The following is an 18758-nucleotide window of genomic DNA, read 5'->3' on the forward strand; positions in this document are numbered from 1 at the left end:
CCATTCCCGTGCTACCTCCCCTGTGAGCAAGAGACCCCGTGCTGGCCCTGGAACATCTGCTGCACCCCAGGCCAAGTCCGCTCCACCAGCTTCAAGGTCCAGACCCAAGCCCCCTCCACCTTCAAAACATAAAGACAAGCCTCCCCTCCCAGTCTTAAGTCCCCACCCCTGTCACCCTCTGCCCCTGTTTCCTGAGGTGCCTGGATGCCCCATTGTTGCACCTATGAGGTGGAGTACCTTTGCACTTGTGGGAGTCAAGTTGGGGCCATTTGGGACCATCGGAGTACGAACTATGGACTGGCCATTGGCCTTATGTTGCACTTCTGTTGCTTATTGAGCTGAATTAAAGTTTGTGTGGCCAGTGTTGTTATGGCACACTCAGGATCCGTGGTTCATCATTTCTTTGGTTGGGGGTGTTGGGCACATGTGTGTACTTTGGGCAGGTTTAATTTGCCTTGTATAGGGTAAGTACCTCTTGCTGTGGGGTGTATGGCTTGTGCTGTTGTGAAGGGTTGTGGGTGCGTTGTGGGGTGGGTGGAGTGGGTGGGTATGTAATTGTGCCCTTTCTTCCCTGTTTAGTAGGTTGCTGTACTTACCGTCGTCCTCTTCGCGGCGGTCTCGGTCGTGGAGGTATATGGCAAGGAGCAGGGCTGGCATGATTTGCAACTCTGTTATGTATTGGTATTATTTATAATGTTGAATGTGGGGCGCGGGGAGGTAGAGCGGTGGAATGTGGAACGGGGAGGACGTAGGAAGGCAGATCGGCGGTTGGCTGGCGGCCAGAAGGACGCGCTGTGGGTGGCTCCTGTTTTATCTCACATAAAACGTGTTTACTTACCAAATCTGCTCCGGCTGCATTCCTGAACCACAACATAATTTTGGCGACGAGCGGTTACTGGAGCCACCACGGAACCTACGCGAAATCACCGAGTTATTCGCATTATCAAGTGTTGAAGTCGTCTCCTTCACAAGTTTGTATCCTGCTTTCGATGGTCACGGAGGACCATTCCCGTCAGGGTGATATTTCATTATTTATTTTAAAAATGTCATTGTCGGAAGTTATACGCGCCTAGCAACCGGCTAGCTCAAGCACGCACTGAAGCGTAGAGCGCGTGAACAGAGGAGGTGCGCGTGTCTGTATCCAGGCAACCGCTGTGTTTTAACCGAAGAGTTTGCGCACGTCCGTCTACATCGAAATTTGACTATTTGGTTACTTTCTATCCAAGCAACCGCTGTGTTTACATGAAACTGTTTTGGTTTATTGACGCGCGTCTGCCCACATGACTTTTTCCAAGCAGCAGCATTGTTTACATGGATCTATTTTTTGTTTTCGCTTGGAAACACGTATTTTATGCTTGTCCTTAGAGTTTTAGTTATAAATCTGGGCCATATCACTGACTATTACTTATACTAAAACTGTGTTTTGCAGTTTTGATCCTTTTTAGTGATCAAGTTAGGTTCTTTTGGTCTTTTGGTGTTTTGTTTCGACTTTTCCTTCAAGTAACATTTTACGTTCTCCTGTTTAGAACATCGTATTTTCACACAAAAGTTACAGTCAAAAATAAAACTAAGTATTGCATAATGCAATCTGTTACTGCTCCCCCGCCTTTCTTAGAAACACCTGGAGAACCACCTGTGCTATGGTCTCAATGGTTCGACGCTTTCAAGACTTATTTGGGTGCGATTGGAGCATCACGTTTTAGACCGGAGAGGAAAAATGTTTGTTGTTACACTCTCTGGGTTTTGAAGGCCGTGAAATTCTTAAACATCTCCCAGATATTGATATTCAGGAAAATGAAGATTTGGATGAATACCAAGAAACTGTTAAAAAATTGGCTCTGAGGTTTGATAAACTGCAGAGTCTAGTTGTTTTACGCCACAAATTTTTCAAGAAGAGCCAGTCACAAAATGAATCCATTGATTAATTTGTCAGTGCACTTCGTAAGCTGTGTGCACAATGCCAGTTTGGCACTTTCCGTGATCAACTTATTAGGGACCAGCTGATAGGACATTGTGTTGACAAACATATTCAGCAAAGACTTCTCACTATGGGGGACCCTTCTCTCGATGATGTTATCAAGCAAGCTAAGAGCATAGAAATGGCTCAGGCATCACTTAAGGAACTTGCAATTCAATGCAAGGAAGAAGAAAAAACATTTATTAACGTTGTCTCTACACGCAAAGAACAGAAATCTATGAACAGTTTTTTTTTTAAACGAACAAATATTTGCTTTATATGTGGTAACTTACCACATGTGAAAGACTCTAAGGGATGCCCTGCTAAGAATGTGGTGTGTCATAAGTGTGGCCTTATAGGTCACTTTGCTAAAGTTTGTCAGAGTAATGTGAGCAAGAATGTCAAAGTTAATAGTGTGTGTGAACCTCCTGTGGTAAATGATCAAGATTTGGAAAGTCAGTTCCGTGATATGATTGTTGTGGTCACGGATGAACAGGTTGTTTCAGGTATTCCGGAAGAGTGTATTGACCCCTATGTAGATATTAATGTGGGTGGCAATATACTTCATTTACTTGTTGATTCCGGTGCACGTATCACTATGGTGACATCGGACTTGTTTAAGAAAACTTGGGGTTCTAGAATATTACTTCCTCCTGACAGAGCTCCTGTCTCCTATGAAGGAAGGAAGATCGAACTTGAAGGGTTCATTGAGGATATTTTGGAGTTCAAAGGGTGCAGAATCCGAGGAAAGGTGTATGTGGCAGGAAAGGGTCTTAACATATTAGGATGGTACCACCAAGGCCTCTTTGGTATGGTACTGAGGCCAGGTACTGCTGAGAAGGTCATGGTTGTTAAAGATGGTAGTGGTTTAAATTTGCAGACTTTACATGAGTCTTTCCCTGGTGTGTTTGAGAAAAAACTGGGGTGTATTAGGGGGTTCAAACATAAAATCAGAATCAAACAGGGCGCCATTCCCATTAAGCACAAATTGAGAGCGATCCCCTTCAGCCTGAGAGAAGATCTTAAATTAGAGTTGGAAAAGTTACAATCAGCTGACGTAATTGAACCGGTTGAGTCTAGTTTGTGGTTATCTCCCTTTGTAGTTGCTCGCAAGCGCAGTGGTGAAATGCGCCTTTGTGTTGACTTAAGAAGTTTGAACAAGGAGATATGGGTGGACTCTTTTCCGCTTCCCAGAATAAATGATTTGTTGGGTAAACTCAACGGTGCTGAATGGTTCTCCAAAATTGACTTGGCTTCGGCATACCACCAAGTTGTCCTTGAAGAAGATTCCAAACATTGTACAGCTTTTAACACACCCTTTGGTACTTTTCAGTTTCGAAGAATGCCTTTTGGCCTTGCCTCAGCAGCATCTGTTTTCCAGTGCATTATGTCACATCTTTTGAGGGATACTGATGGAGTAATAGTGTTCCAGGATGATGTACTTGTTTTTGCTAAACATTTAACTGAACATGACACAATACTTAAGTTAGTGTTAAAAGTGTTTGAGGAGAGCGGGGTTGTGATGAAGGATCAAAAGTGTGAATTCTGGAAAAGGGAGATTGAATTTTTGGGACATGTTGTGTCGTCTGAGGGGGTCAAACCAAGACCTGGTCTAGTTGATGCTGTTAGGAACTGTCCTCCTCCTAAAAATAAGGATGTACTGCGCTCTTTCATGGGTTTGTGTGAATTTTATTCCAGGTTTATTCCTAGTTACGCTTCTAAGATGAAGTGCTTGTCTAATATGATGAAGAAGAGTGTGGCGTTTTCTTGGGACAAAAATTTCCAAGACACATTCGATTTAGTGAAAGTTGAAATGACCAATGCTAAAGCGCTACGCCCTTATGATCCCCAGTTAGTATGTAAAATAATGGTTGGTGCCAGCAGATATGGTTTGGGTGCTGTTCTCGTCCAAGATTCTAAGCAAGGAGAAGTGACAGTTAGTTATGCTTCTAGAGTGTTGAGAGAGGCAGAATTTAATTACTCAGTCATTGAAAAGCAGTTGTTGGCGTGTGTTTGGGCAAGTGAAAAATTCAGGAGTTATGTTTGGGGCAGGAGGTTTGTGATTGTAACCGATCACAAGCCCCTGCTTTATATTCTCAGTGGAGACAAAACTAATTATACCACTCCGCGTATTGCTCGTCTTACCACTAAGTTGCTGCAATATGATATTGAGGTTAAGTTTTTACCGGGTAAACTTAATGTAAGAGCGGATTTTCTCTCTAGGTTTCCCATTGAGGACTCGGATGAATGTGATTCGGAAGATGATAGAGAAGATTGTTTTGTAGCTAGCGTGGATCTTCCTGCGTTCAAGGCTTTAGCAAAATGGATTGGGCGACAGCAGTACATGAGGATCCCATTTTAGTTCAGGTTAAAGATTTTGTGACCAATGGTTGGCCAAAAGAGAAAAGTGCTCCTGCACCTCTTCAACCATTTTGTAAAGTTGCTGATGAGATTTCTATTGAAGACCAGATAATTTTGAGGGGTGAGAGATGTATTCCACCTTATGGTATTCGTTCAGGTTTGATTAATTCAGCACACGAAGGTCATTTTGGGGCAACTATGACAAAAAGGAGGTTAAGAGAGAGTTATTGGTGGCCATCTATGGATAAAGATGTTGATGCTGTTATTAGAGGGTGTGCAATTTGTAATTCTGCTGAGAAGGGTCTCAAGGTGTGTACGCCTCCGTTGCATCCTATTCAAGTTCCGGACAGACCTTGGTCGAAGCTTGGGATTGACATGATAGGGCCATTTAATTTTCTCCCTCATAACTTGCGTTATGCTTTTGTTCTCATGGACTATCACAGCAGATGGCCAGAGGTTTATTTTTGTGCCACCCCGTCAGCATCCAAGACAGTTAATTTTCTCAAAGACGTTTTTAGGCGTGAGGGATTCCACAACACTATCATTTCTGACAATGGAGTAAAATTTGTTAATTCTGAGATGGAATTCTTTTTACAGCAATCAAACATTAGACATCTAAAAAGCTCGTTATATCATCCCCAAATGGTTTGGTCGAAAGAATGTATAGAGTTGTTGGGGATTGCATAAAATGGGCCAGACACAACACTTATGACATACAAGAGGCGGTCAGCACCACGTTATGGGTCTATCGTTCCACACCTCATTCTCTGACAAATGTGTCTCCATTTGAAGCGTTGAGAGGTTGCAAACCCACTTCCACTTTATTTCCTTCATGGTTAGCGAGTTCATTGAAAAATAAAGGAATGAGAGTAATGAATGGGGGGGTCAGCTGGAAAAAGGTGGAGTCTGGACAACAGTGCATGAAGAATAGATACAATGCGGTCAAAGCTACTAAGTTGTGTGTGTTTTGTCCTGGTGACTTGGTGCGTATAAAAAAAAGTTTATTTGTGAAGAAAGGTGATACTGGTTTCAGTAATCCAGTTAGGGTGAGAAAGGTGTGTGGGAGTGCGGTCATGGTTGATGGTGGACAGTGGTGGAATGTGTCGAAGATTGTTAAGGTATCTGAGAACCCATCTCCAGGTGCCATTGATCATAGTGATTGTGGGGAGGTTTATAATAGTGGAAATTCGAGGGTGCATGTCCAGAGTTCGTATGAGTCCAATGGTCAGAGTTCAGCTACGAATTTTTCAGAAAGGTCTCTGCGTAGATCTTCCAGGGAAAAGTTTTTACCATGGAAATTGAGGTCTGATGTGTCTTAATCTCTAGTTAGACTCTTCCTCTATTATTGAATGTGTTTTTTTGTTTGTTTTTTTGTGTTTGTTTTTGTTTGTGTTTTTAAAAGGGAGAGATGCTAAGTTATGTATTGGTATTATTTATAATGTAGAATGTGGGGCGCGGGGAGGTAGAGCGGTGGAATGTGGAACGGGGAGGACGTAGGGAGGCAGATCGGCGGTTGGCTGGCGGCCAGAAGGACGCGCTGTGGGTGGCTCCTGTTTTATCTCACATTAAACTTGTTTACTTACCAAATCTGCTCCGGCTGCATTCCTGAACCACAACATAATTTTGGCGACGAGCGGTTACTGGAGCCACCACGGAACCTACGCGAAATCACCGAGTCATTCGCATTATCAAGTGTTGAAGTCATCTCCTTCACAAGTTTGTATCCTGCTTTCGATGGTCACGGAGGACCATTCCCGTCAGGGTGATATTTCATTATTTCTTTAAAAAAATTTCATTGTCGGAAGTTATACACGCCTAGCAACCGGCTAGCTCGAGCAAGCACTGAAGCGTAGAGCGCGTGAACAGAGGAGGTGTGCGCGTCTGTATCCAGGCAACCGCTGTGTTATTACGGAAGAGTTTGCGCATGTCCGTCTACGTCGAAATTTAACTATTTGGTTACTTTCTATCCAAGCAACCGCTGTGTTTACATGAAACTGTTTTGGTTTATTGACGCGCGTCTGCCCACATGACTTTTTCCAAGCAGCAGCAGTGTTTACATGGATCTATTTTTTGTTCCTGAACCACAACAAACTCTCTATCCATTTCTACTTCGGTGTGTTGTGTGGGCCTCCGGTGAGTGTTCCCTTTTATTTGGTTTGTTCTGCCTGGCTTTGCGTGGCGGTGGTTCCCGCCCCAGAATTGACGGCAGTCTAGTGCTTCATTATTTGATGGGCGGCTAGGGCCTTTCCGTCGGCCTGTGGGCAGGCTCTGCTGTCGTTGTGGGCACTCCTCTGCTGGCGGTGAGTGGTTTTCTGGCTGCCTGTTTTTAAGGTGGTTCATAATTTGGCGGTCCAGACCGCCAGTCTGTTGGCGGTTGTTACCGCCACCGCCGGCGGAGCAGGGTTTACCGCTGTGTTCATAATGAGGGCCTAAATGTTTGCTCCACGTTTAAAAAGAATCTAGCCCACATATAGGGGACACACGATCCATGACTTGCCTCTTAGGCCCTCATTAAGACCCTGGCGGTCGGCGGTAATATGATGGAAAGTACTGGCAACAGGCTGGTGGTACTTTCCACCATATTATGACATTGGCTGAAGCCAAACCACCAATGCACCACACTGATCGCCACGGCGGTAACAGCGCCGGGCTGGAGATATCAATCTCCAGCCGGGCAGCCGTCACTGTACCGCCTATACCTACCGCCATAGTTTCCGTGGCTTCCTTACTGCCCGAAAACCATGGCGGTAGGCACTATCAGTGACAGGGAATCCCTTCGGAAATCCGGTTGTGGTCATAATACGGCAGACGGCTGGTAGCCGCTGTGATAGGCGATTTTTACTGCCAATATTATAATGAGGGCCTTAGTTTACTAACAGCACTGCTATCAGGGCAGGAGTGTTTCTCAGTTTATGTTTAAACAATCACTTTCAATAAATATGGGCCATATGTATCAACCTATTTTGCATTTGCAAACGGTGCAAATCGCTAAATTTGACCGTTTGTAAATGCAAAATAGCCTTTCTAGATGTATGAAAGGGATTGGCAGTCCAATTTTACGGAATCACAGTTTTGTGCGATTTCTTAAAATTGCAACTCCAACTAGTAAATCACAATTTACGATTCCCTAAATAGGAAACGCAAATAGGGATTTCCTATTTGCGATTCCCAAAGCACATGCGGCAAGCATTTCCTAAATGTGAAATGGGCATTTAGGAAATGCTACTGCCATCAACTCCAAGTTGATGGTAATCATGTGCAATTTTAAGGAATGCCCCAAAAACGCATTTTTCAAAGTGCCATGCAGCACACACGTGCCCATTGGGCTTCTGTGTGCTTTACATTTGCATCATTTTGTTTTGGGTGCATCAAGGGGAGCCTTAGGCCCAAAGGCATCCTTGATTTTGCATTTCCTAATTTGGGATTTACTATTAGGAAATCACAAATTAGGAAATGCAAAACCATTCGCAACCACGGGCCTATAGGGTCGAATGGAGTAGCATTTCCTAATAGCGATTTCCTAATAGCGGTTGGGACTTTGTAGGAATTGTTATAAGGGAATTGCTATCTTCTTACATGCCATTTAACATTTACTAAATAGCTATTTCTTAAAATTCGCTATTTAGGAAATGCAAAATTGAACTTGTATCCATCTGTCCCAATGCTACTAAAGCATGTTGTGGTTGCACACTGTCATTTACAGACAGCAAGGCCAAAATTTAAGAGGGCCTTGTGCCTCCTTGCGACACATTAGCTTACTTTTTTATGACACTAATGTGGCTCAACGAGGCCAAATTCGCTGTGCATATTTACAAAGTGGCGCAATGCTTGCCTTGCACCACTTTGTAACCTCTTGCGCCACATTATGCCTGTGCCAGGCATAATGTTTGCAGGAGGGTTCCCTCATTAGGCGTTAGGGGGACAGGAAACTATGAGATTCCCCTGCACCATTTTTTGCAGCATTTTGTAGTGCCTGCACAGAGCAGGTGTTAAAAGGAGGCATACCATTATCTTTAATGGGCCTCCATGTACTTTGCAGGGTTTGCTACCACGTTTGTGGCAATAATCCTGCAAAGTACAACAATAGCGTCAAAGCTGTTGATGCTATTGTCCCTCACCTACGCAATGGTGCGCCATATGTTTAATAAGGCCCCACATGGTGGCGTTAGGGGGACGCTAAGGGGCGCAAGAAAAGTGGCGCTGCATTTAGTGCAGCACCACTTTCTTAAATTTGTCCCTAAATTTCCAAGTAATGTCCAAAACATTTCCACTTACCTGCAGCTTTACTGTTAAAACTATTTAATGTATTAACAATCAGTGAAAAATGGGCTTCAGAAAACATATTTATCCTTTGCACATTACCAAGTAAAGCATTCTGATTTGTTTTCATCCTTTTAAATTATTTCTTATTCATAGCATAGAAGTACAAACAATTGTCTTCCATAACTACTGAAATGTATTTCTAAATGATGGTACTGTTGACTTAGCTACTTAAAAGTTGTCTGTCAGGAAAAACTTAACACCTTATAGCCTTTCATTTCACACTCTTTCTACAGCTGGTCAGACAGTTCACCATAAACAATCCTAAAACTCTCAGAAGGAAAATTAATTGTAAGACATACTAACTTTTGACCTTTGTCTCTGAACACAGAGCAAATGTGACAAGAACAAGATTTATTTTGTCTGACTGAACAGAACACCTGTTCTTTGTCAACTGCCAGAAGGAGCAAGTAGGTACTAAAAATAGCTCGACCTATTAAAATATGACTGAAATTTTTTCAAGACGTGGGGGTTCCTGCTGCAGTGCTGAGGGGAGATCATGGATGAGGCAGAGCGGGAACAAGACTGCTTCTGTATTTAGTTCCCAAAGATAGTCACACTGTGGGACTCAGTGCTTTCGGGTCATTGAGAAGCCATCAAAAGAGTTGTCAAATCCAGACATGAAGGAGGGCTGGTGGGGTGAAATGAGCTGAAACAGGGAATGGGGTGGGTGGGGGTGAAGCAGAAAGGAGGGTGGGTGGATGCCAGGTAAAAGAAGCAACAAGGGGCAGGGAAATGGCAGGCAGTATAATAATAACAAGAAACAAGCAGAAAGTCACACAGAGGGCAAGAAGCAAGCAGGAAATGGGCAGAAAGGCACAAACAGAGGGCAAGAAACAAGGACAACGACACAAACAGAAGGCAGGAAATGAGCAGAAAGGCACAACTAGAAGGAAGGAAAGGAGCAGAAAGGCACAAACAGAAGGCAAGAAAGGAGCAGACAGGTAGAAAAGCGGGCAAGAAATGAGCGTAAAATGAGCAGAAATGCAGAAACTAAAGTGAAGAAATGAGCAGAAAGAAAGAGAGTGCAAGAAACGAGCAGAAAGAAAGAAACAGAGGGCATGAAAGGAGCAGAAAAGGAGCAGAATGGCACAAACAGCAAGAAACAAGTGGAAAGGCACAAAAATAGGGCAGGAACAAGCAGAAAGGCAGAAACAGAGGGCAAGAAATTAGCAAAAAGGCAGAAACAGAGGTCAAGAAACCTAGCAGAAAGCTAGAGACACAAGTCAAGAAACGAGCAGAAAGGTAGAAATAGATGGTGCAAAACTAACAGAAGACAGGTAGAGATGGACAAAAGGAAACCAGCCATACGGAAACCCAAACAACAGAACAATAGCGCTCCTAATGTGCGGAGGGATCGGTCAGCCATTGAAAAGTAAATGAAAAAGTAGTCCCAAACAATGGCTAATAACATGGAAGCTGTGAACCTCAACTGTAATTGGCTGGTGCACTTGGGGTGGGCTAAACTCTTCAAAAAGCATGACGTTGGCATGCCCTTTATGAACGGGGATGCTGCAAAATGGAGAGACGATGGTACCAGTAATTTGGAAGGCTGTGGGTGTAGTGAAGCCCACGGTTTGGCGACAGAAATCTTGGTTCCGAGATGCGCATGCGCGCCATCTAGAGCTGAGACCTAAAAAAAAAAATCACACTTGCAGTTATAGCACATTCCTGCACACAGAAGAACAGACCCCCAGAGGGGTTCGAGAAACAACCCCAGACCTTCGGAAACACCTTTCACCACACCAGAAGGACAGACCCCTGGGAAAATCACCTTCATGGACAGGAACATCAGAGATAGTATCATAGAAGACACTAACGCACAGGGACTAAAAACAGCCACATGTTAGCAACCACGGTGAGAGAACATGACACACAGAGAGACAGGCCCCAGAAGCACACTGACAATGCACAGCGTCTGGGTAAACAAGCATCTTCCTGCTCAGTGGCCGTATTGGAATTGTTTTTCTAATAACGAACAAGTATTCAAAGATGGCTGCATGCAGAAGAAAGGCCAACCACAGGAAATCATGCACACACACACACACACACACACACACTCTGACAGATAGATACACACACACTCACATACACTGACAGATAGATACACACACAGACTCACACAGAAACACACAGACATCCACACACAGTCAAACACACAGAGACAGACACACAACCACACACACATACCTGAAAGGCTGCAGAAAAAGCAGAGAGGTGGACTAATATCAGGCAAATTAGATATATTTTACACAATGTTGTATAGCATTATCAGCAAGCAAAGTGTGCACGAGAGGACATAAGAAAGACGTGTAATACTAGAGTGGATTCAAACATCATTGATACGGTAAAGGGTTGTGTGAAATAACAATCTTATTATTGATATGGAACCGGGGGGGTATAAATAAGAACTAATCATTCACTTTCAGTGTGGAGCCAGGAGAAGGGTGTGTACTCAGTGGTATAGAAGGGGGAAGTCATTCCCACATGGATGTTGACTGGGGTCATTTCGAAGGGCCCGAGGGGAAAGTCTGTATATCATGTGCTGTTGCCTTATTTACCATTCCCATTTCTCTGTTTACTGGTAAGCAGCGGTGGCCGCCACCGCATATGTCAAGTGGGGGGTCGGAGGGAAGACAGGTGAAACAATTAAAAATCAAGATAACATTTACCTCCACCGACCGTCTCCCGCCGCCGTCTTCTGCTGCCTCGCTGCTCTTGTGGTGTCACAGCATTCCCTGGGACACCAGCACAGGCTCCCCAGCAATTGCGTCGCTGCTTACATGCTAAACATAGCATGTAAGCAGTGTCAGCATTCGTCTGAGCGGCAGTCCCTGCAGCTCAGACACCAGCCTGGTGTCTGTGCTGTTTCTCCAGGCCGGCCATAGCCCCGCTTCAGATGGCCGGCCAAACACACATGCGCACTTAGTGCACTCTCCCCTCCTCCCGCCTCCCACCTCCCTGTGACCCAGCCCCACCCCTCCCTGCACCTGCTGGCAGATGAAAAATGATGATGGAAAATAAAACGATAGCAAGCTAACATTTTATTTTTCATCTGCTGGCTCAGCCGAGGGGGCGATGCCAGCAGCCACAGTGGAGGAGCCGCCCCTGCTGGGAAACAGGAAGTAGATGTCATCACAAACTTGTATTGTATCCCAGAAAAAGCTGCTCATAGGATATTCAAGGGTAACAGAGTATACCATCTGTAGCAGTGTTATGTGGTTTCTGAACTAATCACGCATTGACAAAGCCAATAGGTCTCACCTTTTAAATGCATGAGCTGAGCGTTGCCAGTGCTTATTGGTTTCGGCACAGTTTTGGTCAAAACTATGCATAGGATGCATGGACAGAAATCTTGGAATTGTTTTCAGAAGGTATTAAAAAAAATTAACAAGAGCCCACTTGCATGTACCAGTTACCGTCTCAAAATGATTTCTGTTATGCTTTAAAAAACATCATACTCAGATGAATTCTGATGAGAGCAAGGAGTCACATGCAATAGTGCCCATTTTGCAATGTATTTTCTAATAAAGATCACTTATTTCCAAGATGGCCTTCTATGTGTGTGCATTCATCGTCATAAGATGGCAGGTATTTTGGCAAATGTTTTTAAGCTATAGTTTACCGCTCCAAGAAGCCAACAGCTATTTTAGAATAAGAGATTAAAAAAAGCTATCCATGTGATGCGGGACAAGGAAAAAGAAGGGAAAAGCCAGTAGCAGTGAACAGTTCCTGGGTGCTCATAAAAGCAATTTAAAATGAAAAAAATGAATAACCAGAGTACAGCCAGTGGGTAAGCAGTGGAGGAGTGCTGGGTGGGGAGCCTCCAGAGAGTGCAGGCTCAGGGATATGAGGCAGAAGATGTTGGTGGGGAGAGACAGCAAGCAAAGGTATGTGCTCCCAAGGATTGCGAGAAAAACATGCATTTGCAAAGCCAATAAGTTTCACCGATGCAAGTCCTATTGGTGTTGCTAATGTTTTTTATTGATTTTATGAATTTTCACAATAGCGTGGGCTGCTGTGCAACATGCGTAAAAGAAAAAAAAACCTAAGGGGCTGATTTGAGAACCGTGGCGCTGCACCCACTGCAGCGCCATTTCCCTTGTGGCCCTTAGCGCCCCACTACCGCCACCATGTGTGCGCCGTATTTAAAATACGGATCACCATGGCGCAGGGTTGAGGCAATAGTGTCAGAATTCCTGACGCTATTGGTGTACTCTGCAGGAGTAGCGTCATAGTGCTTGATTTTGTTTACTTTAAGCCATGTTGCTGTGCAAATCTTTAACAAACATTAACAAAACAAAATAGCTCAATGCAAGCTATTTGTCTTTGTTAATGAGTTTTATAAATGTTGCACAACAGCGTTATCTGCTGTGTAACGAGACATAAATTAAATAACAAGAACCAACAAAGGAGAGAGTGAGATGAATGCCTGCCACCTTCTCAAGTTCAAATCATGACCAAAAGAATGGGAGCAGGCGTGTTGCCACCTCCTGATCCTGTCCGCAGCCCGTCTCCATGTGTTACATCACTCTTTTAGACCTTAACAAAGACCCCTCACCCACTAAGCTAGTTGGTGACATACTTCATCATAAGGGTCCTACCCTGGGTGCCTAGCGCCTTTGGAGTGTGCTACAATGCCTGATTACAGCAGAGTAGGTTAGTGGTTAATAATCAGTACCCATAAGAAGTGATCCGTGCATAAACAAAAAAAGGGTGTGATTTAAAACTGCCTGCAGGGCACACACGTCTTAGTGAATTTTATTAATGGTACTTTATTAGTGGTGCCCTTGAACAAGGTTAAAAACAGTGCAAGATGTCAATGGATACCTTATGTAATCCTAGACCTAATATTAGGTCGACATGTTTCGGCCAATCTTATGTGCGCCATACAAAGGGTCAATGTGGCTTTCTACAGGACCTGCCCTTTGCGGCACTTGCTCACTAGGACAGGTGCCTATACCGTTTGCCCTTACGTCACATTTGTTTCCAGCAATGGTACGACTCTATTTGAGTATCTGTGCAGAAACACAGAGGACAGATAACCTTATATTCCTTCTATTGTGGTTTGCCTCCATCCACTGAGTCACCGATTGTGCGGGGTCCCCTATCTCCACCACGGTTACATACATTTTATGAAAAATGGACAGAGCTTAGTCTTTCTGTTCTGATTCCGTAACACTGAAAATTTGCCTCACCAACAGCAGATTGTGGCTGAAAACAGCCAGGGCATATTTTAACCCCTATGTCATTCTTGTAATAAATTAGGCAAGACCGACTGCACCACAACATGTTACCCTTTGCTCCATGCTACCTTTTCACTGGTGATTAGTGGAGGAATATCAGTGCTCATTCTTAAGGGGAATCATATTCTGTAATGCGGAACCACCACGCATTGTAACCCACATGTGTAACGTCGCTTAGTTAAGAGTATACTTAGATAGATCATCGCTTCAAGGATTTCCCAGGGGTGAGCCCTGTAGCCACACACTGCAAATGTTTTATTTATGTTGAAATCATGCTTCAAAGTTGTCCTAATCAAACCAAAGCATGCTCGGCCCATTCAAAATAACCTGCACTTACTTCGATGAGGGTTGTCACCCGCCTGCCACAACTTAGAGTAAAATCCATTGGAGGAATCCTCCTCGTCCTGGCTTGGCGCCAAGTGTCAATGCAGGTATCCCCAATATGGGGAAAATAGGTATTGGAGCCTAATGCTATAGCCTGTGCTGCGTGAAGCGAACATCAGTCGTTTCTTAGCATTGACCAACGAGCAGGTCAATATCTGTTCTACTTGATGGGTGTAGTATAGGCTGAAACCACCTCCAATAATATTCAGCCAGCAGCTTAGCTAGCTCTGCCGTGAACCACACTGGAGGACTTCACTTTTACTCAGCTTGATTTCCAAGACCTTTGAAGGACCACCACGTCGTTGAGGGGATGATGGAGATCTAACAGAGTCCGTGGCATCAAAATGTCTAACCAGCGTAGGTCAGCATTTGCAACTCTGAGGGCCTGATTTAAATCTCGGTGGATGAGTTACTCCATCACAACGGTGACAGATATCCCGTCCGCCGAAATATAAATCCCATGGGAGATAATGGGATTTATATTTCAGCAGATGGATATGCGTCACCATTGTGACAGAGTAATCCATCCGCCAAGATCTAAATCAGGCCCCAAGTCATCAAGTTTGGATAAAACCATGGACAAGTAGTAAGTGCTTCATATAAATCAAAAAGAGATAAGAGCCCCAGACCAGTCAACTATTGGAGCATCCGAGTTGCTGACACTTCTATGCATATGGTCGCATCTCACATTTACACCACACTAATCTCCCAGCAAGCAGCACCACCATCCCGACATGCCTCCTGATTGGCTAACCATACTTTTGCTGACACAAATGTCATCATCTGGTCCACTCACCTGCAGTGTGGTTCATTTTTCTCATCATGGCCTTTACTTCTTCAGTTAGCACAGACTCCATCAACTGTAGACCCTCGCCCTCCCATAGCCAGTACAGTCGGTGTTTCTTCTCCATCCAAGTGACTTTTGGCTCCAATCTCTTGGTCTCACTGTTGTAACCCTCAATTGGAACATCACCGACATAGGCAACCATCGAGAACTGTGGGGTCCTGGGAATCCTCTCAGAGAGATAGGAACAGTAAATGCGGTATGACTGGGAACCTGGAGTAGGAAAACCAGGGGATACATTTTTTTAACTTACAAAAAGTTTGTGCTACACTGATCCTCATACATATCACTTTTAACACTAATTCCACCCCCCACTCAAGCAAAATCTTTCTCCCAATATTAAGATCATGCAAAACCCACACCTTTCCAAACTAGTTTCCTAATTTTGACTTTGGTAGATAGAGTATGTATCGTCGCCATTGAGAAATACTTCCTCCCACCATGATGCAGGTTCTCCACCTGCCACATTTAGAGAGGTCCGTGTGCCCAGCGGACATTTATCGCATTTCCAGGAACCACCATTATAGCAATTACTGGAAATGCACTGATATTTGATGGACAGCTCCAGCACCATGACAGAGCTGTACGTCAAACATTCATATTTTTTAACTTTTAAAAGCAAAATCCTAAAGTGGGATTTTGTTTTTGAAAATAAATAAAACAATTACATTTCTCACTATGGACGTTTTCTCCAATGGATTGGGGGGCCTTTACAGGTTTTTGCTTTCATATGCCATGTTGATTTAAATGCCACTATGTGAAAGCAAACACTGGCCATGTGTTCACCCTCTCTTAGCATAGCAGGTGGGCATATGACCAAATCCTAGATGGCCCTTACCTCGTTGAGCTGTCACAGGTCTACATAGGTGGGAAACATTCAGTCGTCTCTGCCCTCTACATTCTGAAGTTCTGCCTGACTTACAAATGAGGTGGGCAGAACTTTGCTTTGAAGGAGATGGTACTCTGTTGAATACCCTCTCTGCTAAAGCCTAAATCTAGCACCCCAACAAACACCACAACCACAACTTCTAATCTCTGCTAAGGACCTTGGGGGTCATTACAACCATGGCGGTCGAAGACCGCCAGCCAGGGCTTTTGTGGCGATTGCACCGCCAACAGGCTGGCGGTACAATCCAGGGTATTTCGACCACGGCGGAAGCGCTGCGGTCACACCGCCGGGGCCGGCAGTTTTCCGCCACATTTGCCCAGGAAAAGGCTGGCGGTACAGGGAGTCGTGGGCCCCTGGGGGCCCATGCACTGCCCATGCCACTGGCGTGGGCAGTGCAGGGGCCCCCTGACAGGGCCCCATGCAGCTTTTCACTGTCTGCTATGCAGACAGTGAAAAGCGCGACGGGTGCAACTGCACCCGTCTCACGGCCGCAACACCGCCAGCTCCATTTGGATCCGGCTCCTGTGTTGTGGCCGAGATCCCCGCTGGGCTGGCGGGCGGAAACCCGCCAAGTACCTGAAAGAGAGGTGAACCAAGAGCTGCTGCTTTTGTCCACTCCAGCAACTTCCTTGAAGCATCTCAGGCAGCCATGCGGAACGATATCTACGAGGCCACTCAAACCACACTGCGTGACTTTCGTGGTCTCATAGATATGGAGTAACAAAAGGCAGCGCAAGTCGCTGCGTTGCCCTACCTTCCACCAGGGAGGTGTTCCATGGGTGTGGTGCTGGGTTTTCCCACGCAACTCCCATGGATCTTCATACATGGAAATGCATCAAAATCTCACACCTTTCCAGGGAAGGCGTAGCCAGAAGAAATATCTTTATTTCCCCTTGCTTTTTCCTCTTTGTGTAAGGGACTGGTTGTTCTCTTTCTTGTTTCTTTTTTTTCGGTGTCCCGCATAGTACCTTCATTAGTCCCACTCTTTTCAGTCTCTGCGTCCCCTTGGTAGATCATTTTGGACTTTTTTACGGCAAATGTGTATGATACCAAGATCTGTTCAACATTACAAAGCAGGTGGCTGTGTGCCTAAATGAACTTTTAAGACCATGCAGCAGTTGGCCAGGAGACCAATCTTCCTTTCTGAAAACTTGAGCTCCAAGGTGCTTCTAGTGCATGGTCCTCTTGTACTCTAATCCTGTGACCTGTCATCCTGCATAACCCCGAAGTTTCCCGCTTTTGAAATTTTGCTTGCTCAAGATATTACTCTTTCACCACAGATCAGTAAGGTCACACCTGGTAGCGTTGTCTAACCAAGGATGCTGAGACAACTTCCAGCACTCTTCCCCACTGACTGCAGCTTTGCAGTGAACAATGCTGTGATTGGTTTGCACCTGGCACCTCCTTCAGTGCATCCAAGTGCCACACACCCCCCGCCCCTTCACTTCTCCACTTGACTGCACTACACTGGCTCCCTGTACCAAAGCGCGTAGCGTTTTGAAGTCTTTGCAACGGCCACTAAACCATGAATGCAAAGGTTTATCTTCAGAGCTGTTAACAGCCTGAGAGCTGGAGGTCTTCAGTGTGTGGAACCGAGGGTCTTTCTTGGCTGCAGGTAAGACCCCCAAGGTCCCACACGGTGGGCTTTCTCTCTCAATTATATTTGTGAAAAGCCTATTTCTGAGCAAGCTGGTTCATGATTGAAGAGTGGAGTCCAGGTAGGGCTACCATTTGGTGATTTGACTGTCAATTAAACACTTGGGCCCAGATTTAAGAGGGCCTTGCGCCTTTCTAATGCCACATTAAGGTCATTTGTTTACAATAATGTGGCGTTAGAAGACCAAAAACGCTGCGCCATATTTACAAAGTGGAGCAACGCATGCATTGCGTCACTTTGACACAAATTAATGTAAGAGATTTCTTGCGCCATTTTTCTCAGCACCTTTAACACCTGCTCAGTGCAGGCATTAAAAGGAGGCTTCCATTGGTTTCAATAGGCCTCTGGGTGCTTTGCACACTAATCCTGCAAAGCGTCGGACTAGCGTAAAAAATTCTCACTCTAGTACCCCTGACTACCGCCATGGTGCGCCGTATTTTATATACAGCGCACACATGGTGGCATTAGGGGGCACTAAGGGGTGCAAGAACAGTGGTGCTGGACTAGGTGCAGCGCCACTTTTCATGAATCTGCCCCTTGGAATTTTTGTATTTTCTTGCAAATTCCCTATTTCCCTCAATATTTTGCTTTACTCTTTCATTTCCTCTTGATTGCAGGTGAAAGGGACCAGGAGTGAGGGCAGCTGATACTTACTTAACACTGAAGTTATGTGCAAACTCTGAGATGTCCTGAAGTTTCAGTTTTCTCTCTTTGAAGCAGGTGTTTTAGTGTTTCTTCCGCAGGATCCATGCCAGCATATGTATAATTTATTGCGCTGGTGTACTTTAAAGCTGTTAGTGAGGTTATGCTGACTTCAAGTCTTACGCAACAGTGTGGAGTGGCTTACCTTCATTTCATCGCTGACCGCATGTTTTTCATCTGTTGCTTCACCAGTTTATCTAGTGTTTCTCGATAGAAGACCCCACCACAGTTTAGTAGTATTCATCCAGTTGTGTCTGGCCTACTGCCCCTCCTCAGAGTTTCCTTGAAAACCGTGTAATTCCATCACCAGCTTCCATAGATGTATTTGTAACTTGCTTAATGTGTTGAGTCCATTGTAAGTTTTGAGTACATTTCCACTCCGAGAGAGCTCTACATTG

At 44.8% G+C, this 18758-nt stretch overlaps 1 protein-coding gene across 1 annotated transcript in view; it reads right to left on the reverse strand.

Annotated features, from left to right (window-relative positions):
* Positions 1–18758, reverse strand: part of LOC138301445 (major histocompatibility complex class I-related gene protein-like) — a 253163-nt gene that overhangs the window by 210342 nt on the left and 24063 nt on the right. The window contains exon 2 of the mRNA XM_069241944.1: positions 15065–15325. Within this exon, the coding sequence (XP_069098045.1) occupies positions 15065–15257 (193 nt within the window). The 5' untranslated portion in view covers positions 15258–15325. The remainder of the gene's footprint in view (positions 1–15064; positions 15326–18758) is intronic.

This window comes from Pleurodeles waltl, chromosome 6 (assembly GCF_031143425.1).
Source record: "Pleurodeles waltl isolate 20211129_DDA chromosome 6, aPleWal1.hap1.20221129, whole genome shotgun sequence".
Classification (NCBI taxonomy): domain Eukaryota; kingdom Metazoa; phylum Chordata; class Amphibia; order Caudata; family Salamandridae; genus Pleurodeles; species Pleurodeles waltl.